This window comes from Gopherus flavomarginatus, chromosome 1 (assembly GCF_025201925.1).
Source record: "Gopherus flavomarginatus isolate rGopFla2 chromosome 1, rGopFla2.mat.asm, whole genome shotgun sequence".
NCBI classification, from domain to species: domain Eukaryota; kingdom Metazoa; phylum Chordata; order Testudines; family Testudinidae; genus Gopherus; species Gopherus flavomarginatus.
In genome coordinates, this window is record NC_066617.1 from 307,970,261 (window position 1) to 307,994,615 (window position 24,355).

At 45.5% G+C, this 24,355-nt stretch overlaps 1 protein-coding gene across 1 annotated transcript in view; it reads right to left on the reverse strand.

Annotated features, from left to right (window-relative positions):
• Positions 1-697: 697 nt before the first annotated feature.
• SUGT1 (SGT1 homolog, MIS12 kinetochore complex assembly cochaperone) overlaps positions 698-24,355 on the reverse strand; it is a 65,646-nt gene continuing 41,988 nt past the window's right edge. The window contains exons 11-13 of the mRNA XM_050950795.1: positions 4,167-4,257; positions 2,507-2,688; positions 698-1,253 (exon numbers count right to left, since the gene is read on the reverse strand). Coding sequence (XP_050806752.1) covers positions 1,152-1,253; positions 2,507-2,688; positions 4,167-4,257 — 375 coding nt within the window. The 3' untranslated portion in view covers positions 698-1,151. The remainder of the gene's footprint in view (positions 1,254-2,506; positions 2,689-4,166; positions 4,258-24,355) is intronic.

The following is a 24,355-nucleotide window of genomic DNA, read 5'->3' on the forward strand; positions in this document are numbered from 1 at the left end:
ATTTACATCCCCTTGAAGGCTCACAGCCAACCAAGCCACATGTGCATGCAGAGATAGGATGGGGGCTCATCCCAGATGATCCTGACCCCCATTTCTATAAATATTACCTTTTAAAACTTATCAGGATGATAGACCTGCCTGTACTGGTGTAGATCAAAAGTGAAGGATGCTGGGGCTCTTCTCTAAACATACTGAAATACTCAATGCAATGCCCTGCATTTTAGAAGATCTATACAATCAAAAAGTGATTGTAAGAAAATCTGTGCATTGTTGTTTTTCTACCCCATTTCCCCATGAGAAACGGAGGACTGACAAACATTTGTTTATAGAAGAGGCAGATAGAGCTTTCCCAGATCTAGCAATCCTCTCTTCTCTTTCCCCTGCCATCCCCCTGGTGCTGCAGATCCACCCACAGGTAGGAATGATGGAAGCCCTAGCAATTCCTCAATCCTGCTGCTTCTACTTCAGATTTCCATCCCTGGCGATTCCTCTCCCTCCAAGAAGAGGAGAACAGGGAGCTCCTTCTTTTAGCAGAGCGGGAGTCTTGCTCCTATGTAGTTGCAAACTTGGTTCCCAGTATCTGTACTACTTAGCTATTACTTCTCCAAATATCAATTTTGATTTTATGTTTTTTCTTCCACATCTGAGTTTTCAGACTTAAAAATAAAATGAACCAAACTTCTTTATGGAAAAAATGTATATTTTACAGTTTTATTCTTAAGCAGAGTTAGAGAGCAAACAATTAATACTGTACTTGAAAAAAGTGTGTTTACCCAAAGTTGCCAGAGCTAATAAATTATTCAACAGAAATACTGTGAATTAAAAATAAGGCAATAATCCTAAACAGTCCATTAAAGGTCTCCTCATCCCCAAAACTGCAGAACTGATAAAGCTGGTAGAAAATGTGTATTTATGACTTAGTTAAATCTGTTTCTGAAAACCCCTCATGGACAGGAGTGATGAAAAACAGGCTTCCATTCCTGATTAAACCTTAACACCTGCAGACAAAGGAATTACTAAAGCACGCAAGATGTAAAGACAATAATTCTGATATTCAAGGGAACATTCAGTGTCTTAAATCCAAGAATGCTATGTCCATACACAATGGTCAGTGTGTGAAATGGGCAATACAAAGGTGCCAAATCAGCAGATTAGAATTTTTTCCATTCCATGTCATCAGGAGGATTTACGTCTACCTTCCTTTTCCCCACATCAGACCAGTTGGTGCTCAGAACAGTCCCTCCAGACTCCATCTGCAATATGGAAGAACATTTGTTTAGTTTGCTCAAGTTAGTTATAGCTAGTCATTTTAAATGATCCACTTTTTTTTTTTTTTAATAGCAGATTAAGTTTTGCAAGACTAGAGTCTGCAGGAAACAATCCACTAATGCAGATAACTTTGGAATTCTCCAGAACTTCTTAAACCCTTCCCTATAGACTATGTGCAATTATGATTATATTAAATGAAGATGACTTGATCTAGACATAGGATGTGCAAATGATTTTTGTATCAATCTTTGCATATTCTGCACATAAGACTTCTGACATTAAGATTTAATAAAGCAATAATTTCTGTCGTCATATGTCCACTTCTGATGTGATTAAGGCAAATAAGTACTGGCACTGCTTCAATATACAGTAGCCTCTAATGGTCCAATCATAGTCTTTAAGGTCAGAAGGGACCATTATGATCATCTAGTCTGGCCTCCTGCACAATGCAGGCCACAGAATCTCACCCACCCACTCCTGTAACAAACCCCTAACCTATGTCTGAGTTACTGAAGTCCTCAAATTGTGGTTTGAAGACTTTAAGCTGCATAGAATCCTCCAGCAAGTGACCCGTGCCCCATGCTGCAGAGGAAGGCGAAAAACCTCTAGGGCCTCTGCCAATCTGCCCTGGAGGAAAATTCCTTCCCGACCCCAAATATAGCTATCAGTTAAACCCTGAGCATGCATTCTTGTGCACTCAAACTCCTATTTAAAAATTAGCAATTGACAGAAAAACAAGGAGGAGTCAGGTTCTCTCCTCTGGGGATCTTTCAACCAACCAGGAAGGAGCAAATTGCTCCAACTGACATTAGTATAGGCTCAAACAAACAAATAAGCAAGGATGGAGAGCCATCTTTGTGCTCCAAGTCTAAGATCACCACTCAGAATTAACAATATGGAGAAATGCAACTCATCCATATGCCAGTACATAAAAATGCTATCATACCAATATCACTGGATCATTTGTTCTTGTACTCAGGAGGGGCTGAGTTTTAAACTGCTAGAGATTATATATATATTACTTACACACACACAGACACAAGTTCTTGTGCATTTATGCATTTTACCACAATTGCAGATGCAAACAGAGAGATGTCTAAATATTTGCCTCCGATTACCGTATTTGCATATGCAAATGGCATGACCCACAAAATTTGGCCTCCAGGTTTTTTTTTTTTAGTTTTGGTTATTCACTTTATAGCATTCACAAATACGTAAGGATAGATTGAAGTCTTACGAAGGATTTGTTCATGGCACGTTTCACTTCATCTGTACCATCCGAATAGATTTGCTGAAAGAGTTTATTTAAAGCGGCGTCCCCCTCTAATTTTTCATTCTTTTCTTCTTCTTTGATCTCAACCACCAATTTATCCCAGTTCCTTGTATAATGAGAGGATGATGGATATAGGTGTTTGGAGTCTGGAAATAACATTTGCAGTAAGTTAAATCGGCATTTTTGGCAACATTTACAGCATGAAATAATTAATCCCACCCAGAATTGAGCAAAAAGGACCATGGATCTGTAAGTACAGATCTTGTCAGACAAGTCTGATTGCTTTTTTGGACAGAATTTTAAAGCTAACAAATGAAGGGAATTGCAGGAGGTGGATTTTTCCGGTGGATCATCTGATACAGCACAATATCCTATCTTTTAAAATTCAGTCTGATTGGGTTAAATAGGAGCCATGTTTAAGGATTAAAATTGGCTGAAGAACAAGAAAGTGATGAACTGGCAATGTATTCAAGTGTCACAAGGTAAGTGTCAGAGCCAGTGTTATTCAAGATCTTAGGATCTGATCCAATGACCAGAAGTCACTGGGAGTTCTTCCATTCAATGGGTGTTGGATCACAGCCTTAATGATCCCTATAAGACTAAGTAATAGTCAATTAAAATATCATGCAATTCATACTAAAAATCAGGAGGCATTGCAAACATCAGGGAGAGCAGGCAAAAAAGGAACCTAGCAAGGCTGAAAACATGGGGAGAAATGAAGATCATCTTGAAAACTTATCTAAGCAAAATGAAGAGGGAAGGAGAAACCAGGAAAGCAGTGAAGCTGAAAAGTCCTATATGATATAAACAGAGAAGTTAACTTGCACTGAATGTGACAGCAAAAAAAGTTAATGCCATTTTGGGCTACATATGCAGAATCATCACAGGTACAACCATTGCTCTACAAATCAGAGACTGCAAATAGAATAATTCTTTTAGGTCTGGGTGCCTCAATAACATAAATATGGAAGCAAATCAGAAGGAAGAAGATGAACACACCACCAGGAATAGATTAGGCAGCTATGGAGACTTATTTATAAGGAAACATTTAACGAGCGCAATATGTAGCTTGGCTAAGAATGATGGGAGTGGAGAAGCGCAGCGCATACCAGGCATGTACAGATGACAACTGTGAAAATGAAAGGGGAGAGGCATTTTAGATGGTACAAGGGGGTATAAGCAATGAGCTGAAATTAAAGGAAAATTAAGCCCAGTATCAGGAAAATCTTTTGATGTATGTGAGTGCTATTAAACTAAAATTTCTCCAAAAGATACAAGCCCCTCTCAATGCAACAAAGAAGAATACAACTTAACTAGGCAGCCCAATCAAACGATAAACTCCCAGAGAAACCCAGGTGACAAGCATGCATCCTGAATAATCCCCTTAGGTAGAAGAAAGCCTTGAGCAGAGTGAACAGCTGAATTCTTAGGGCTTACCTACTGATCAGAATCCATTCCTACTACACATGAAATTAGAGTATCAGAATTACATGTTTACATTTACTCTAGGTAAACCTATTACTACAATATTTCACATGTATAATATCTTCTATGTAATTGGGAAGAACCTTAATAGGACAATATGTATATTTGCATTAAATGCTAAATGAGGTAAAAAACAAACCTGATATGTATTGTTTTAGCTTAGGAGACTCTCCCTTCCCCTCCAGCTTCTCCCATCTCATAGCCTCTGGCTTCTTCATTTTTATCTCAATCTATATAACATACAAGATACATAAAGACCAAAATCTGTAATTCCAGGTCACAATAAATAGTTTTGCAGATTAAAGTAGGCTAGGTTGCAGGACAGTCTGAGGTAGCAGATATTAATTTAGGACTAAAAAACCTCAAATCTATGACATCCAGTTATACAAAAGTTAACCTACGCAAAATTTTATTACACTGATTCTCCTCCCTTTTTACTCCCTATTGTTTATTATTCACGCGAGTCTTGTTTCAAATTAAGATTGAAAACTCTTAGGGCAGGGACTGCATCTTTCTGCATGTCAATACAGTATCTAACACAATGAATCCCCATACTTAGAGCCTTTCAGCACTATAGCAATACAAGTTATACATAAGAACTAAATGCAACTTTTACATCAACAGGGCTGCAGAATCAGAATTCAGTAGCTTACCTCAAACTTCTCTCATATTTAAAGGCTTAGTACTTGAAGCACAATACATAATTACAGACTATGCAATAGCCTGAAGCTATTAACAGTTTCCAGAAGACATTAAAAACCCTATAGTGTTAGCTGGTTTAGTGGATAAATAAAAACCTAGTCTAAGTCTGTTGGGGGAGAAAATGTCCGGAATTAATTCCAAATTTGGCAGTGAGCATAGACACACACGGTAAATGCAATCTAAAAGAGCTCTCTAAACAGGCATATATTTATCAGCTGCACCTTCTAAGCCCTTTACTTTGAAACAGCCATATTCAGATACCTTCTCATAGTTGTTAAACTTGTATTTTTGCTTTGCAACTTTGTAACTCAATAGCCAATGGGAAAATCAAAACAGATACTGACTTCTGTAGCATTTAGGAAAACTATATTTATATTTAAGACAAACTTCACTTCAAAACAGAATTATACTGTTCACTTACAAGTATACAGTTAGTACGATGCTATAGTACATTAAATTGTGTCTTATTAATTATTAAAAATTCCCGATTTTGTCTGATCAGAATACATAGTTCTACCTAAAGCCACTATAACCTGGGGATCCCTGCAGACCGAAGAACAAAGAGACCTTTGTAAAATGCTAGTCCCAGAGCTCCTAGCAACAAGCTGCTTAAACACCATCATGCCAATCAGATATTTGAACTTATTTCACCCATTCATCAAATCAGCTGCAACAAGCAATAATTTAAGATGGTTTTTAAAACAGGAAGTAAACTCACAGTCATTTGTTCAATGCCTAGGTTTCTGCTTTGAAGTCCAGCGTATTCAAAGCTGTATGATGGGTTTTAAAAATGCATGACACATTCATTTATCCCTGCATTTTCTTTGGGAGGGTTGCACATCATTCCCCTTTCCTACATGAGTTTACATAGAGATTTACTTTGTTTATCAACAACCTGGAAAAGTGAAACAAAACATGGAACTTTAGTGGTAAGTGATGAGAACACCCCCAAAAGAGGCAAGGACAGATTTCAACAAACGTGTTTTAACATACTCTCAGGTCTAAGAAGATCAGCCCAAAGCAAAACAATGCTTCCTCCTCCACCATATACTCTGATCTCAACTGCTGTTCGCACGTGCAGAAACACATTGCCTCAACAGCTTATTACATTACCTCCTCCCACCAAGTCAATACTCAGAAACCTTAAACAGTTACTCACCTTTGTAACTGTTGTTCTTCAAGATGTTTTGCTCTTATTGATTCCAATTAGGTGTGCACGTGCTGCGTGCACGATCATCAGAGAATTTTTACCCTAGCAACACCCGGTGGGTCGGCTGTGGAGCCCCCCTGGAGTGTTGCCTTAATGGCGCTGGATATATATCCCTGCCGACCCAGCGCCCCCTCAGTTCCTTCTTGCCGGCTACTCCGACAGAGAGGAAGAAGGGCAGGTTTGGAATGAATATGAGCAACACATTTCGAAGAACAGTTACAAAGGTGAGTAACCATCTTTTCTTCTTCGAGTGCTTGTTCATATCGATTCCAATTAGGTGACTCCCAAGCCTCACCTAGGTGGTGGGGTCAGAGTGAGACATTGCTGACTGCAGAACCGCTGAACCAAATCCGGCATCATCTCTATACCGCTGAACTAACGCGTAGTGAGCGGCAAAGGTATGTACCGATGACCAAATCGCAGCTCTAAGATCTCGTCAATCGGAACCTGGGCCAAGAAAGTGGCCGATGAGGCTTGAGCCCTTATGGAGTGGGCGGTAAGGCGTGGAGTCGAGACACCAGCCAAGTCGTAGCAAGCATGGATACAGGCCATTATCCAAGAGGAGATGCATTGTGAGGAGACCGGTAGGACTCATCCAGTTGGCCACTGCAATGAAGAGCTGGGTCGTTTTCCAAAACGGCTTCGTACACTTAATATAGAATGCGAGGGCCCTAGGAATGTCCAGAGAATGCATATGTTGATCCTGCCGTGTAGCCTGCGGCTTTGGATGAAAGATGGGAAGGAAAATGTCCTGGTTCACATGAAAAGCTGATACTACCTTGGGGAGAAAGGCACGGTGGGGGCGAATCTGCACTTTGTCTTTATGAAAAATTGTATATGGCGGCTCCGACGTGAGGGCTCTGATTTCAGATACGCGTCTCGCTGAAATGATGGCTATAAGGAAAGCTGTCTTCCAAGATAGGTAAAGGAGTGAGCAGATGGCCATTGGCTCGAATGAGGGCCCCATGAGCCTGGAAAGGACCAGGTTAAGGTCCCACGCTGGAACTGGTTGTTGCACTTGTGGGTAGAGGCAATCTAAATCCTTCAGAAATCTAACGACCATCGGGTTGGAGAAGACAGAGGAAGCACGTTCTCCTGGATGGAAAGCCGAGATGGCTGCCAGGTGCACCCTGACAGATATTATCGCCAGGCCCTGCTGCTTTAGGGATAGGAGATGCAGGCATCAATAGTCTAGGATGAGAGGTAACAGGGGCGTGTCACGCTGCTTGCACCAACAGGAGAAATGCCTCTATTTAGCCAGGTATGTGGCTTGAGTGGAGGGTTTCCTGTTGCCTAAGAGAACCTGCTGCACTGACTGTGAGCAGAGTAACTCCAACTGAGTTAGCCATGCAGCATCCACGCTGTAAGGTGGAGCGACTGCAGGTCGGGGTGAGAGAGTCATCTGTGGTCCTGCGAGATGAAGTTCGGCCACAGTGGGAGCGTGATGAGGCTCTACCAACAATTCCAGGAGTGTGATGTACCAGTGCTACACGCCCATGCTGGGGTGACCAGACTCATGCGTGCCTTGTCCCTGTGCAGCTTAAAGTAGGACCCTGTGGACCAGCAGGAATGGAGGGAAGGCGTACAACAGCTGGTCTTTCCATGGACGTAGGAAAGCATCTTAGCTCCCTTGGAACCCCCTTGATCGCTCCCATAGACAGGAGCGTTAGGACATCCTGCATAAGGAGCTGCTCGTGAAGAGGGACAGGGAAGGACGATGGGAGGGAAGGGAGAAAGAAAACTGGAGAGAACATCTCTTTTCCACCGTGAGAAGAACCCACCGGTCTGAAGTTATTCGGGACTATGCATGGTGGAAATGGGAGAGAATCTCGAAATGGAGGAGAAGGATCCTGGATGGTGACTGATACGCCATTTTCAGGCACACCTTCAAAAGTTTTGCTTAGGCCTCGCTGATGGTTTGGGAGGGCCTTGGTTTTGACCAGGTTGATGGCCGGTGGATTTCCTTCTACCACCTCGTCCACGTCTTCTATAGAAGTCCTGCCTCAGACAAGGGGGAGGGTAAAACTTTTGAGGCTGCAGCTTAAAAGGCTTGCGCTGGGTCACCTGGTATGCATACCCAGGGAGCGCACGATAGCCCTAGAATCTTTCAGGCTCTGTAATCTAGAGTCTGTCTTGTTTGAGAACAGGCCCTGCCCATCATATGGCAGGTCCTGCAGAGTCTGTTGCAGCTCTGGTGGCAGGCCAGATACCTGCAACCAGGAGATGTGTCACATGGCTATGCCCAATGCCAGGGTCCTAGCCGCAGAGTATGCTGCATCTAAGGAGGCCACCTTTTTGCCCTCCTCCACTAAGGCCCCCAACCTCATCCCTGGACGACCACAGAATTAAGTCCTGAAATTTCCCCATGGAGTTCCATGAGTTATAGCAATATTGGCTCAGGAGCCCTTGCTGGTTTGCGAACCTGAGCTGAAGACTTCCTGCTGAATAAATTTTGCGTCCAAACGGATCTAGACGCCTGGTGTCTTTTGATTTGGGCACTGGGGCCTGTTGACCATGCCGTTCCCTTGCATTCACCAAGGATACCACTAGTGAACATGGATGAGGGTGAGTATAAAGGTACTCATACTCCTTGGAGGGGACAAAGTATTTCCTCTCCACTCCTCTAGCCATCAGTGGGATAGAGGCAGGGATCTGCCATACTGTCTTGGCGGTGATCTGGATGGTGCGGATGATGGGCAACACTACTCGGGACGGGGCCTCCGCCGAAAGGATGGAGGACCCAGTGGTAGAACATCCTTTTGGCGGAGGCCCCGTCCCGAGTAGTGTTGCCACTCTACATAAAAGGTCTTGGTGGGCACGAAGGTCTATTGCGGGAGGACTCGAGGCTGTTGTCCCCGCCACTGCCTCATCTGGAGAAGATGATGAAGATGCCACAGGGTCCAGGTGATCCTGTGGTGGATCGTTTAGCAAGGAGTCCTGTTGTCCAGGATCCGCTACACCAGGGCCAAGACGGCGCAGAGTGCATGTGTGTCGACTCTCCAAGGCGTGGTGAAGACTGGTACCGGTTGCTGGAGAGCGGTGCCAGTGAGGTGTCAGGTGTGGTACTGGGATCGAGATAGACGTCTATGACTGACCTGGTACTGGGATCCAGACCTGGATCGTGACAACGAATGTCTGCAGGAGTGGTGCCAGAATTGACTCCGGGAAGGTGACCAGCGCTGCGATCGGTGCCGGGAGCAACGTTGGGAGCCCAAACAGTACTGCGGACCAGAGTTGTGCCGAGATGTGGACCAGCGCCATGAGTACGACTGGCGCCGTTAGAGGGAACGGCGTTGGGACTGCGAACAGCGCCTGCTTCGGGACCGGTGCCGTGTCTCCAAGCTAGGAGATGGCGGACGTGTTAGGGTAGGCTTTCCCCTAGACTGTACAACAGAAGTTGGAGGCGGTGCCAAAGCCTGTGCCAGTGCAGGCTCTGTGAGGGCAATGAGATCTCTAGCTGTTGTTAATGTCTCCCGTGGTGATAGAAGCCGGGACTCAACCACGGTCTGGATCAGGAAGCCAGTGTGCACCGGACCCAATGGCTCCTCCCTCAGTGCCGGAATCAATAGTGCTGATATCGGCGTTTGTACCCTCGGTTGCTCTGGTGCTGGACGTGACTCAGAGGTTAGCAAAGGAGGTGCCGGCACCTGTTGCTGCAGAACAATCACCTTCAGCTTGCGCAGTCTCTTCTGTCCTGGAGACAGGGAACGGGGTCGAGTCACTTGCACTGAACACGGTGCTGCAGAGGTCCGGTGCCATGGGCCTCTATCTGAGTCTCCCCACAGTGCTATACCTAAAGCCGCCGCCGCTGGGGCACTGTGCACCAACATGCTCAATGCCGGAACTTGGCGTGCCGATAGGGGACTCCGGGCTAAGGGCCACCTCCATAAGGAGCTGCTTGAGCCTAAAGTCCCACTCCTTTTTGGTTCTAGGTCTGAATGCCTTACAGATCTTAAACTTCTCGGCCTGGTGAAACTCCCCAAGACACTTCAGGCAAGAGTTGTGGGGGTCTCCGGTTGGCATAGGCTTTGAGTAGGTTGAACATGGCTTAAAACCCAGAGCCTTGGGCATGAGCCCTGGCGGCAGGCACGGAGGAAGGGAGAGGACCCCTTCCAACCTGCCCAACTTAACTACAAGCCTAACTTTACAACTATAACACTAACTATATAACTAACAACTAGAACAACTATCTAAAACCAGGAAGCAAAAGTTAGGGAGAGTGGAGGACAGCTACGCTGCGCTCCACAGTTCCAACAACCGTCATGGGCGGTAAGAGGGAATTTAGGGGGCGCTGGGTCGGCAGGCGTATATATTCAACACCATTAAGGCGGCACTCCAGGGGGCTCCACAGCCAACCCACCAGGTGTTGCTAGGGTAAAAATTCTCTGATGATCGTGCACGCAGTGTGCGCACACCTAATTGGAATCGATATGAGCAAGCACTCAAAGAAGAATGAAACAATTTAGAAATGTTATTTAGTAAGTAACATTAGTCTTAGTAATCAAACAAGGGTATTTTTAACTTAGCTAGTGTCACTCCAGATCAGAACAAACTGAACAATGCCAGTGGCCTTGCAGTTCCTGCTTCTGCACCACCTTACACAGAAACCACTCTTCAGTTTTGAAGAGATGGAAGAGAGAAAGGAGCACGCCACAGAAGAACTAGAAGTCTCTGAAGCACTTAGGTGAATCATCATCTCTTTTTAAGCATTGCAGGCCCTAGTAAAGAATTCTGGTACATATGTCACAACTGAATTCTGTTTTCTGAAAAGGGAGGAGGAGAACTGAACTTCGATTCTAGAAGCCTGGTGTTGTGTGTGGTGCCCAAGGGTTGTATAAACTAATATTCCACATAAAACTTAAACAGTAGCACCACATTTTGTATTGTATCCCTCCAACATAAAACTAGTATTAGATATGCTTTTTTAAAAATTATTATTTTACAATATGCACTGACTGGATGGTATATGTAACAGCTAGGTATTAAGCAATATATGCATGCAAAGTAACAATTTTTTTTTCCCTGATCAACATGCTGGATCCTGTGCTAAATGAAACATTTAGCTGGATTCTGTAGTCCCAAACTGTCTTCCCCCTTTAACATAAAACTACATTTGCTCTCTGCTGGTCCAATTACTTACATGATTCAAATCCTTTTGAACTTGAATGCACTGTTCATTTGTTCTGCTCCTGTAATAACCTTAGTCCCAGATTTGGACCTTAGCGTCCAAGATATGGGGGTTAGCATGAAAACCTCCAAGCTTAGTTACCAGCTTGGACCTGGTACTTGCTGCCACCACCCAAAAAATTAGAGTGTTTTGGGGCACTCTGGTCCCTCTGAAAAACCTTCCCTGGGGACCCCAAGACCCAAATCCCTTGAGTCTCACAACAAAGGGAAATAATCCTTTTTCCCTTCCCCCCTCCAGGAGCTCCTGGAGAGATACACAGACACAAGCTCTGTGAATCCAAACAGAGTGAATCTCCCTCTCTGTTCCCAATCCTGGAAACAAAAAGTACTTTCCTCTTCACCCAGAGGGAATGCAAAATCAGGCTAGCCACTTCAACACACACAGATCTCCCTCCCACCAATTCCCTGGTGAGTACAGACTCAATTTCCCTGAAGTAAAGAAAAACTCCAACAGGTCTTAAAAGAAAGCTTTATATAAAAAGAAAGAAAAATAAGTACAAATGTTCTCTCTGTATTAAGATGATACACACAGGGTCAATTGCTTAAAAGAATATTGAATAAACAGCCTTATTCAAAAAGAATACAAATCAAAGCACTCCAGCACTTATATTCATGCAAATACCAAGGAAAAGAAACCATAGAACTTACTATCTGATCTCTTTGTCCTTACACTTAGAAACAGAAGACTAGAAAGTAGAACTACTTCTCCAAAGCTCAGAGCAAGCAGGCAGCCAGAAACAAAGACAAAAAACACTCAATTCCCTCCACCCAAAGTTGAAAAAATCCGGTTTCCTGATTGGTCCTCTGGTCAGGTGCTTCAGGTGAAAGAGACATTAACCCTTAGCTATCTGTTTATGACACGCCCCCCAAATTGCAGACAGTGGGGAAGCTCACTGGCGGCGATTTCCTTCTAGAACTTGAAAATAAACAGATTAATACAACACATGCACCGTTACATATACCCCTAAGTATTTAACTAACAGACTTCTACATTTTAAGAAAACTTTTTAACTACTGAATTCTGGGAAACTCTCACGGGAGAGTGCATCAGCTACTTTGTTAGAAGCTCCTGTGATGTGCTGAATTTCAAAATCAAAATCTTGGAGAGCTAAACTCCAACGAAGAAGTTTCTTGTTGTTCCCCTTGGCAGTATGAAGCCACTTTAGTGCAGCATGGTCAGTTTGTAGTTGGAACCGCCGTCCCCAAACATATGGGCGTAGCTTTTCCAGGGCGTACACAATGGCATAGCATTCCTTTTCACTGACTGACCAGTGACTTTCCCTCTCAGACAGTTTCTTGCTGAGAAACACGACAGGATGGAAGTTGTGATCTGTTGCTTCCTGCATGAGCACCGCTCCTATACCACGCTCAGATGCATCTGTGGTTACTAGGAATGGCTTGTCAAAGTCCGGGGCCCTGAGCACAGGGTCCGACATGAGCGTTGCCTTAAGTTGGGTAAAGGCCTTTTGACACTCATCAGTCCACTTAACTGCATTTGGCTGGGTCTTTTTGGTCAGGTCGGTTAGTGGGGCAGCGATTTGGCTGTAGTGTGGTACAAATCGCCTGTAGTATCCGGCCAAGCCTAAGAAGGATTGGACCTGCTTCTTGGACCGTGGGACAGGCCACTTTTGGATAGCATCCACCTTGGCCTGTAGGGGGTTTATGGTTCCTCGACCCACCTGGTGCCCCAGGTAAGTCACTCTGTTTTGGCCTATTTGACACTTTTTGGCCTTAACAGTTAGTCCTGCCTGCCTGATGCGCTCAAAGACCTTTTCCAGGTGTAGTAGGTGTTCGGGCCAGGAGTCAGAAAAAATGGCCACATCATCGAGGTAGGCAACTGCAAATTCTCCCAGTCCAGCTAGTAGACCATCTACCAGCCTTTGGAAGGTGGCGGGTGCATTTCGAAGGCCGAAAGGAAGGACATTGAATTCATACACCCCCGCATGGGTGACGAATGCTGACCTCTCCTTGGCAGGTTCATCTAGCGGTACTTGCCAGTACCCCTTGGTTAAGTCTATTGTAGAGATGAACTGGGCCCGTCCCAACTTCTCCAATAGCTCATCGGTGCGTGGCATTGGATAGTTGTCCGGACGAGTTACCGCATTTAGCTTACGGTAGTCCACGCAAAAGCGTATTTCCCCATCTGGTTTGGGTACCAGAACCACTGGAGATGCCCATGCACTGGTAGATGAGCGGATTATACCCATCTGTAGCATGTTTTGGATCTCCCGTTCTATAGCAGCTTGGGCATGAGGAGACACTCGGTAGGGTGGGGTTCTGATTGGGTGAGCATTACCTGTATCAATGGAGTGGTATGCCCGTTCAGTCCGTCCTGGGGTGGCTGAGAACAATGGGGCGAAGCTAGTGCACAGCTCCTTGATTTGTTGCCGCTGCAGACGTTCCAGGGTGGTTGAGAGGTTCACCTCTTCCACGCCACCGTCTTTTTTCCCGTCGTAGTAGACACCGTCAGGCCACTCAGCATCATCTCCCTGGACTGTAAACTGACAAACCTGTAAATCTCTGGAATAGAAAGGCTTGAGAGAATTAACATGGTACACTTTAGGCTTTAGTGAGGAATTGGGAAATGCTATGAGGTAGTTTACAGCTCCCAGGCGCTCTTGGACCGTGAATGGCCCTTCCCATGATGCTTCCATCTTATGGGCCTGTTGCGCCTTCAAGACCATAACCTGGTCTCCTACCTTGAAAGAACGTTCTCTGGCATGTCTGTCATACCAGGCCTTTTGCTCTTCTTGAGCATCCTTTAGGTTCTCTCTAGCAAGGGCTAAAGAGTGTCGGAGGGTGCTTTGTAGGTTGCTTACAAAGTCCAGAATGTTAGTTCCTGGAGAAGGCGTAAACCCCTCCCATTGCTGCTTCACCAACTGTAATGGCCCCTTAACCTCGTGACCATACACAAGTTCAAATGGTGAAAACCCTAAACTGGGATGTGGTACAGCCCTGTAGGCAAACAGCAACTGCTGCAACACTAGGTCCCAATTATTGGAGAATTCGTTGATGAATTTTCGTATCATGGCCCCCAAAGTTCCATTGAACCTTTCCACCAGGCCATTGGTTTGATGGTGGTATGGGGTGGCAACCAAGTGATTCACCCCATGAGTTTCCCACAGTTTTTCCATGGTCCCTGCCAGGAAATTAGACCCTGAATCTGTAAGGATGTCGCAGGGCCAACCTACCCTGGCAAAGATGTCTGTTAGGGCCAGGCACACAGTGTTAGCCCTGGTGTTGCCTAGAGCGACTGCTTCTGGCCATCGGGTAGCAAAGTCCACTAAAGTCAGTACGTACTGCTTTCCTCTGGGCGTCTTTTTTGGGAAAGGGCCCAGAATATCCACAGCTACTCGCTGAAATGGGACCTCAATTATGGGGAGTGGCTGGAGAGGGGCCTTGACCTGGTCTTGAGGCTTTCCCACTTTTTGGCATACCTCACAAGACCGGACATACTTGGCAACGTCTTGCCCATCCCCTCCCAGTGGAAGGACTTCCCCAACCGGTCCTTGGTTCTGTTCACCCCAGCATGGCCACTGGGATGATCATGGGCTAAGCTTAAGAGCTTCCCCCGGTACTTAGTTGGAACCACCAACTGTTTTTGCGGCTGCCATTCTTCCCGGTGTCCACCAGAAAGAATTTCCTTGTATAAAAGTCCTTGGTCTATAACAAACCGGGATCGATTAGAAGAGCTGAGAGGCGGTGGGGTGCTCCGTGCCGCCGCCCAAGCTTTTTGAAGGCTGTCATCCGCTTCCTGCTCAGTCTGGAACTGTTCCCTTGAGGCTGGGGTCACCAGTTCTTCCTCAGACTGTGGACTTGGGCTTGGTCCCTCTGGAAGCGATGTAGGTGATGGGGTTGTTTCCGTTGCTGGTGAACCGCTCTCCGCTGGTGCACCTGAGGGAATTTCAGGCTCTGGCCGAGCCTTTTGGGTATGGCTGTCTGTGGCTTCTGCCAGTTTTGGCTCGCTGGCGCCCTCTGGCGTTGAGTTTGAAGATGTAGTTGCACTTGTTGGTGCTGGTTGCTGTTCCAGTTCCGGGCCTGGGACTGGAGATGCTGTGGCTGTTTCAGTGGTAGGCATGGAATCCGGGTCCACTACCTCTGTCTGGGTCTCTGGTAACACAGACGGGGCCTCTGTGGACGGTTCAGGAACAGGAATGGGTCTGGAAGCTTGCCTGGTTTGGCTACGTGTAACCATTCCCACTCTCTTGGCCCGCCTCACCTGGTTGGCCAAGTCTTCCCCCAGTAGCATGGGGATAGGATAATTGTCATAGACTGCAAAAGTCCACATTCCTGACCAGCCTTTGTACTGGACAGGCAGTTGAGCTGTAGGCAAGTCTACAGCTTGTGACATGAAGGGGTAAATTGTCACTTTGGCCTTTGGGTTGATGAATTTGGGGTCAACGAAGGATTGGTGGATAGCTGACACTTGTGCCCCCGTGTCTCTCCACGCAGTAACCTTCTTTCCGCCCACTCTCAAATTTTCCCTTCGCTCCAAGGGTATTTGAGAGGCATCCGGGCCTGGGGATCTTTGGTGTGATGGTGGTGTAATGAATTGCACTCGCATGGTGTTCTTGGGACACTTGGCCTTGATATGTCCCAGTTCATTACACTTAAAGCATCTTCCATCTGATGGGTCACTGGGCCGAGGTGAGTTACTGGAGACTGGTGAGGTTGAAGGGTAGGGTATCTGTGGCTTTACTTGGGTGGTATGTGGGGTCTTTGGCTGTCCTCGGTTGTAGGGTTTATGGTCTGTGTGCCCCCTGGGGTAATCGTTCCCCTTGACAGTAGCTTTCTTGCTTTCTGCCAGTTCCATCCATTTGGCTCCAATCTCCCCCGCCTCAGCGATATTCTTGGGGTTTCCATCTTGTATGTACCGTGTGATGTCTTCAGGAACACCATCCAAGAACTGCTCCATTTGTATGAGGAGGTTCAGTTCTTCCAAGGTTTGAATGTTGTTTCCTGTTAGCCAGGCCTCATAGTTTTTTGCAATGTAGTAGGCGTGTTTGGGAAATGACACCTCTGGTTTCCACTTTTGGGTTCTGAAGCGCCGACGGGCATGATCTGGGGTTATCCCCATCCTGTATCTGGCCTTGGTTAGAAAAAGTTTATAGTCATTCATTTGGTGCTTAGGCATTTCAGCTGCCACCTCTGCTAAAGGTCCACTGAGCTGTGACCTCAATTCTACCATGTACTGGTCTTCGGGAATGCTGTACCCAAGACAGGCTCTTTCAAAGTTTTCCAAGAAGGCCTCGGTGTCATCACCTGCCTTGTAGGTGGGAAATTTCCTGTGCTGTGGAGCAATATTTGGCGCCGGGTTGTTAGGGTTGGCTGGCACATGCAGCCCAGCTTTTACCAACTCCAGTTCATGTTTTCTCTGTTTTTCCTTCTCTTCATTCTCTTTTTGTTGTTTTTCCATTTCTTTTTGTTGTTTTTCCATTTCTTTTTGGTGTTTTTCCATTTCTCGGTGGTGGGCCAACTCTTCTTCTGCTTGTTTCCTTCGGTAGGCTCTCTCTTCTTCTTCTAGTTTTCTTTTGTGTGCTGCCTCTTGGGCTGCCTGTTCTCTTTGGAAGGCTGCCTCTTTGATCTGTTCTTCTCTTTCTTTCATCTCCATCTCTTTTTGTTTTATTTCCAGTTGTCGCCTGTGTTCAGCTTCTTTGATTTGCTCTTCGGCGTCAATTTTTGCCTTAGAAGTCATGGTTCCTGTTTTCTTGTGTTGGGGTGCCCTCCGGTGTTTATCTTCTGAACTGCAGGTTCTCTGTTGCCTCCTGAAGTCTGCCTAGCAACAGTGCCTTTAGCTAATTTTCCTTTTCTCTCTCTAGCTAATGTTCAATGAAGGGAAACCAGAAAAACCACTTTATTTGCATGCCTATAAGTGCTGGTACTTGGCTCCTAATGGGAGGGCTATTGCATGACAAAAGACCCTTAACATGCAAGCCACAAACTGCGAGAGAGAGCAGAAAAAAAAAAATTCTCTCTGGTTCCCTTTTAAAACCAACTGTTTCTCTCTGCTAAAAAGCCCTTAGCAGAGAAAAGAAAAATATAATATTCCTACTGGCTTCTGGATTCTAGTCCCACCAGCTGCACACCATGTAATAACCTTAGTCCCAGATTTGGACCTTAGCGTCCAAGATATGGGGGTTAGCATGAAAACCTCCAAGCTTAGTTACCAGCTTGGACCTGGTACTTGCTGCCACCACCCAAAAAATTAGAGTGTTTTGGGGCACTCTGGTCCCTCTGAAAAACCTTCCCTGGGGACCCCAAGACCCAAATCCCTTGAGTCTCACAACAAAGGGAAATAATCCTTTTTCCCTTCCCCCCTCCAGGAGCACCTGGAGAGATACACAGACACAAGCTCTGTGAATCCAAACAGAGTGAATCTCCCTCTCTGTTCCCAATCCTGGAAACAAAAAGTACTTTCCTCTTCACCCAGAGGGAATGCAAAATCAGGCTAGCCACTTCAACACACACAGATCTCCCTCCCACCAATTCCCTGGTGAGTACAGACTCAATTTCCCTGAAGTAAAGAAAAACTCCAACAGGTCTTAAAAGAAAGCTTTATATAAAAAGAAAGAAAAATAAGTACAAATGTTCTCTCTGTATTAAGATGATACACACAGGGTCAATTGCTTAAAAGAATATTGAATAAACAGCCTTATTCAAAAAGAATACAAATCAAAGCACTCCAGCACTTATATTCATGCAAATACCAAAGAAAAGAAACCATAGAACTTACTATCTGATCTCTTTGTCCTTACACTTAGAAACAGAAGACTAGAAAGTAGAACTACTTCTCCAAAGCTCAGAGCAAGCAGGCAGCCAGAAACAAAGACAAAAAACACTCAATTCCCTCCACCCAAAGTTGAAAAAATCCGGTTTCCTGATTGGTCCTCTGGTCAGGTGCTTCAGGTGAAAGAGACATTAACCCTTAGCTATCTGTTTATGACAGCTCCAAATTTAGAAACTACACACTGAGGATGTTTCCCAGACCCATGTCCAAATAGCTGAGGGGTCTGAATGAAGGTCCCCTACTTCCTCCTTCCACAAAATATTGACCACTGGTATATTCTATAAAACTTTCCAACCAAGTTTTATGGCAATCTTTACCTTCTGCTCTTGGAAAGTCTTCTCCTCCCCAGCATCTACATGTATTTTACATCTTCCATGCCTCTAAATTAGGATTACCAAAGAGTCTGAGGAGGTTACAGATCAGATATTAAGAGTGTCTCAGTTACAGGACTAAGAATAGTCAGTTACCCTTCCAGCTGCTTAACCTGTCATTCACAAAGAGAAGTCTGTACTTGAGTCTAACCTGAGTGTGAAAAAACAATGGTGAAATTCATGTGTGACGTGTCAAATTAAAAACAGTTACGGGGGGAATGGAGGAACCGGGGGATGTCCAGGAATGTCCCATGATCTACGTCAATATGACTAGCCTTCAGTAAAAGTCTACAAGAGTTCTAAGTAAGATTTGGAAAGCAGATAAGAGAAGTGTCACTAAAAACAGAATCATCACACTTGTCAGTTTTCAGACATTAAAACTCACTAATCTATAGTTTTGTGATTAGTTTCAAGAAAATTGCAAGCTATGTAGAGCTCCGTGTAAGCCATGGAGAGATAAAAAGACTTCTATGCTGCCAGGTGCAGCAAGTCATACCACCTCAAAGAATGGCTCAAATGTCAATTAATAAATCTGTAGTGGTCCTTACCTTCTAAGCTTTCATAATACTGGATTGGGTAAAGTGAGCAAAAAGTTTTCCCTCTAGTGATATTAGAACAGACTAAACCTGTCATTCAACTCCCTGCTTCTTCAGCTGTGCAAAACTTGATTACATCATTTTACATCCTTCCCTTTTCCATTACACTCCTCTGCACAGCCTGCTGAAAAACAGTGGCCCTTCCTCTCACACTACAAATAATGGCTCTCCATCCTTATTGCTAAACCTTTGCCTGTGCACTAAGTATTTCACCTTGATGGTTGCAGACACCTCTGAATAAGAATGGGAACTGGAGGGTGGGAGAGATAAGAAATCTATTTAACTGAACACTTCATGTCTTCATCTTTCTTTATATTTCAGATTCCCTGCCACAGTCTGTCTGTCTGCCACAGTCTGTCAATGTTGGTTTGTGCTTTAATTTACTGAGGCTAAGTCTACACATAAAAAGCTGTAGGGGCACAGAAGAATGTACATCCCATCAATGTAGTAAATCCACCTCTCCGAGAGGTGGTAGCTAGGTTGACAGAACAATTCCTACTACTATCTATATGCAGATTTAGGTTAGCTTAACTATGTCACTCAGGGGTGTGGATTTTTCACACCTCTGAATGACATAACTGGGTCAGTCTAATTTTCTAGTGTAGAAAATAAGATCACCTTGAGCTCCTCAAGTCTTCCTTTACTTGTCAAGTGTTATGCATGACTATGCCACTATACAACTGATATTGTATAACACCATTCCATTAACTCACGTTAGCCTGTGGCCTACTTGTTTGCTTCGACAGTCCGGCAGATTTAGATCCATATCATCAATTTTTTGTTGTTGGCCTTTAGAGTTTAACTTTGGTTCTTATTCTTGAGACCTGATACAGCTTGTAACAGAATAAGTGCCTAATGTATGGCTAATCACCACTACTATTTGTACAATCTAAGGCCTGGTCTACACTATGCGTTTATACCGAATTTAGCAGCGTTAAACCGATTTAACCCTACACCCGTCCACACAATGTACCCCTTTATATCAATATAAAGGGCTCTTAAAACCGATTTCTGTACTCCTCCCCGATGAGGGGAGTAGCACTGAAATCGGTATTGCCATGTCAAATTAGGGTTAGTGTGGCTGCAATTCAACAGTATTGGCCTCCGGGCGGTATCCCACAGTGCACCATTGTGACGGCTCTGGAAAGCCATCTGAACTCAGATGCACTGGCCAGGTAAAGAGGAAAAGCCCTGTGAACTTTTGAATTTCATTTCCTGTTTGGCCAGCGTGGAGAGCTCACCAGCACAGGTAACAATGCAGTCTCTGGAGAACCGAAAAAGAGCTCCAGCATGGACTGCACGGGAGGTACTGGATCTGATCACAGTATGGGGAGAGGATTCTGTGCTAACAGAACTCCATTCCAAAAGACTAAATGAAAAAACGTTTGAAAAAATTTCCAAGGCCATGATGCAGAGGCCACACCAGGGACTCAGTACAGTGCTGTGTGAAAGTTAAGGAGCTCAGACAAGAACTTGGGATGTATTTGCGGCCAGTACAGTTACGGGAAAAGTCTGTTAACATGTCTGGGGATGGAGCAGAAATCCTCCAGGGACATCTCCATGAAGCTCTCCTGGAGGTACTCCAAAAGCCTTTGCAGAAGGTTTCTGGGCAGGGCAGCCTTATTCCATCCTCCATTGTAGGACACTTGACCACGCCATGCATGTAGCAAGTAATCTGGTATCACTGCATGACAAAGCCTAGCTGCGTATGGTCCCGATGTTTGCTGGCATTCAAGCAACATCCGTTCTTTATCTCGCTGTGTTATCTTCAGGAGAGTGATATCGTTCATGGTAACCTGCTTGAAATTCAGAAATTTAATTAAGGGGACAGAGATGGCCACTCCTACTGGGCTGTTTGCCTGTTGCTTAAAAGAAATCCTTCCCTGCAGGTAGCCAAGCAGGGGGAAGGGGTGTGTGTGATTGATGCTGAGCTTCTTTGGTTTGACTAGCAGGGATCTTCCCTGATACCAGCCACGTGGTGGGGAGGGAAGGGGGGTGTTTAGTAGGGGTCTTCCATGATATCAGCCACGTGGTGGGGAGAAGGGTAAAGCAATCATCCCAGAGAATTGGATGGGGGGGGTGGTTTCTGCTGCTGCATGTTAACAGGAAAGAAGCGGCACTCAGCAGGCTTTGCTTGTTATTTGGGAAAGGAGGGCGCTGGATATATGAAGGCTGCAGAAAACGAAAGACAATAGCTTATCATGGCTGCTTGCAAGCCAAATTCTGCTGCCCGGACCTGTGTCTGTGAGATCTCTAACACCAGAACCGCAGGCACTCAATATTAAGATGCGAAATGCGACCTTGTAGTGAAATCACATGTGCTATGTAAGGTGAATAGCGTTCACCATGAAAGAGTATAACAATTGTTCTGTAAAATGTATCTTTTTAAATACTTCTCTCTCTTTTTTTCCCCTCCCTCATGCAGCTGCAAATTTTTCAAGCCTCCCCACTCCATCCCGAAGGCTATCTCAGATAAGGCGGTGGGAAAAAAAGGCGCGAGACGAAATGTTCTCGGAAATCATGGAAGTGACCCGCAATGAAAGAGCTCATCTGAATGAGTGGAAGGACGTGGTATCCAAGTAGAGAAAAGATGCCAGTGACCGTGAGGACAGGAGGGACGCTCGAGATGAGAGGTGGTGGCAGGAAGATCAGCAGTGGCGGGATGCAACGCTGGGGCTGCTGCATGATCAAACTGACATGCTCCAGCGTCTAGTGGAGCTTCAGGAACAGCAGCAGGATCTTAGAGTGCCGCTGCAGCCCCTGTATAACCACCCTCACCATGTTCCTTAGCCTCCTCACCCACCAGATGAGTAAGAACACGTGGGGGGAGGCTCCGTGCACCCACCCACTCCACCTCAGTGGACAACCCAACCAAAAGGCTCCCATTATTATAAAAATTTTTTAGTGGCCTTTTCCTTCCCTCCTATCCTCCTCCTAAACCCCATCCGGGCTACCCTGTCAGTTCTCTCCTTCTTTTTATAATACATTATTTTTAAATGAGAGTGATTTTATTTCCTTAGAAAGCAAGCTGTGTTCGAAGGGGGAGGGGGTGGCTTACAGGGAATGAGTCAATCAAGGGGTGGCGGGTTTCATCAAGGAGAAACAAAACACAACAGTCACTCTGTACCCTGGCCAGTGATGAAACTGGTTTTCAAAGCTTCTCTAATGTGCATAGCTTCCTGGTGTGCTCTTCTAATCGCACTGGTGTCTGGCTGCGCGTAATCAGTGGCCAGCCTCCCACCCCGCCATAAAGGTCTCCCTCTTACTCTCAGAGATTGTGGAGCACACAGCAGTCAGCAATAACAATGGGGACATTGGTTTGGCTGATGTCTGAGTGAGTCAGTAATGTGTGCCAGCGTGCCTTTAAATGGCCAAATGCACAGTCTACCACCATTCTGCACTTGCTCAGCCTGTAGTTGAAAAGCTCCTGACTACTGTCCAGGCTGCCTGTGTATGGCTTCATGAGCTATGGCATCAAGGACTAGGCTGGGTCCCCCAGGATAATGACAGGCATTTCAACATCCCCAACTGTTATTTTCTGGTCTGGGAAGCAATTCCCTTGCTGCAGCCGTTTAAACAGTCGTGTTCCTGAAGATGCGAGCGTCATGAACCCTTCCCAGCCAGCCGGGAGGGATAGCTCAGTGGTTTGAGCATTGGCCTGCTAAATCCAGGGTTGTGAGTTTAATCCTTGAGGGGGCCATTTAGGGATTTGGGGATTGGTCCTGGTTTGAGCAGGGAGCTAGACTAGATCTCCTGAAGTCCCTTCCAACTCTAATAATCCATGATTCTATGATCCCACGTGGACATTAGTGAAACATCCCTTGTGATCCACCAGTGCTTGCAGCACCATTTAAACAGTACCCCTTGTGGTTTATGTACTGGGTGCCCTGGTGCTCCAGTGCCAAAATAGGGATATGGGTTCCATCTATCGCCCCTCCACAGTTAGGGAATCCCATTGCAGCAAAGCCATCCACTATGACCTGCACGTTTCCCAGAGTCACAACCTTTCGTAGCAGCAGCTTAGTGATTGCTTTGGCTACTTGCATCACAGCAGCCCCCACAGTAGATTTGCCCACTCCAAATTGATTCCCGACTGAACGGTAGCTGTCTGGCATTGCAAGCTTCCAGAGGGCTATTGCCACTCGCTTCTCAACTGCGAGGGCTGCTCTCATCTTGGTATTCTGGCGTTTTTGGGCAGGGGAAAGCAAGTCACAAAGTTCCATGAAAGTACCCTTAAGCATGCGAAAGTTTTGCAGCCACTGGGAATCGTCCCACACCTGCAACACTATGCGGTCCCACCAGTCTGTGCTTGTTTGCCGGGCCCAAAATCGGCGTTCCATGGCTAGAACCTGCCCCATTACTAGCAGGATCTCCAACGCGCTGGGGCCCGTGGCTTGAGAGAATTCTGTGTCCCTGTCCTCATCACTCTCGTCGCCGCTATGCCATAGCTGCCTCCTCCTCGCCTGGTTTTGCAAGTCCCGGTTCAGCATAGACTGCATGAGAATGCGCGAGGTCTTTAAAACGTCCATGATTGCTGTCTTGAGCTCAGCAGGGTCCATGCTTGCCATGGCATGGCATCTGCACAGTTCACCAAGCAAAAAAGGCGCGAAACGGTTGTCTGCCACTGCTTTCACAGAGGGAGGGATGAGGCTGTACCCAGAAGCACTAGCGACAATGTTTTTTGCCCATCAGGCACTGGGATCTCAACTCAGAATTCCAATGGGCGGCGGAGACTGCGGGAACTATGGGATAGCTACTCACAGTGCAACGCTCCGGAAATCGATGCTAGCCTCGATACATGGACGCGCACTGCCGAATTACTGTGCTTAGTGTGGCCGCACTTGACTTTATACAATCTGTTTTAAAAAACCGGTTTCTGTAAAATCAGAATAATCCTGTAGTGTAGACATACCCTTAGTATTGTACTTTTGCCTATTTAGTTCCATTGCATAGAATAACCCAATTAGATACTTGTACACTAGGTTATTAATTTGAGCTAAAAACAATTGTTATGTTTACACTCAAGAGTAGGATATCTTTTAAATTAGGTACATACACTTTCTTCTAATTATTAGTTTTTAAACCGAAGGTCTTTCCTGCCGATCACTTCCTACGCTTCAGGAAAATGCAAATCAAGCTTTACTGTTTTTGCTGCTCCACGGATACCGGTATTTGTTTGTAATGGTTTTGCTAGTTCTTATTACACATCCCTCTGCTGCAAATGGCCCTGAACCAGAGTCATCTTATATGACAATTATCCCTGAAAGGTGGTTTACAAAACAATTCCTAACATATAAGATGCAGCCTTCTTAATCTTTAAATCATTTCAATAACAGCAGCTGCAAACATCTGAGCGAGAGTAGTGATAACAGGGTTAGACCTCGACTTAGTCTCCTTCAGTTGGAGTAACTCATTAGCTAAAGCAGCAGGCAGAAACAGAAAGGAGGGAAGCATGCACTCTACAGTATCACCACA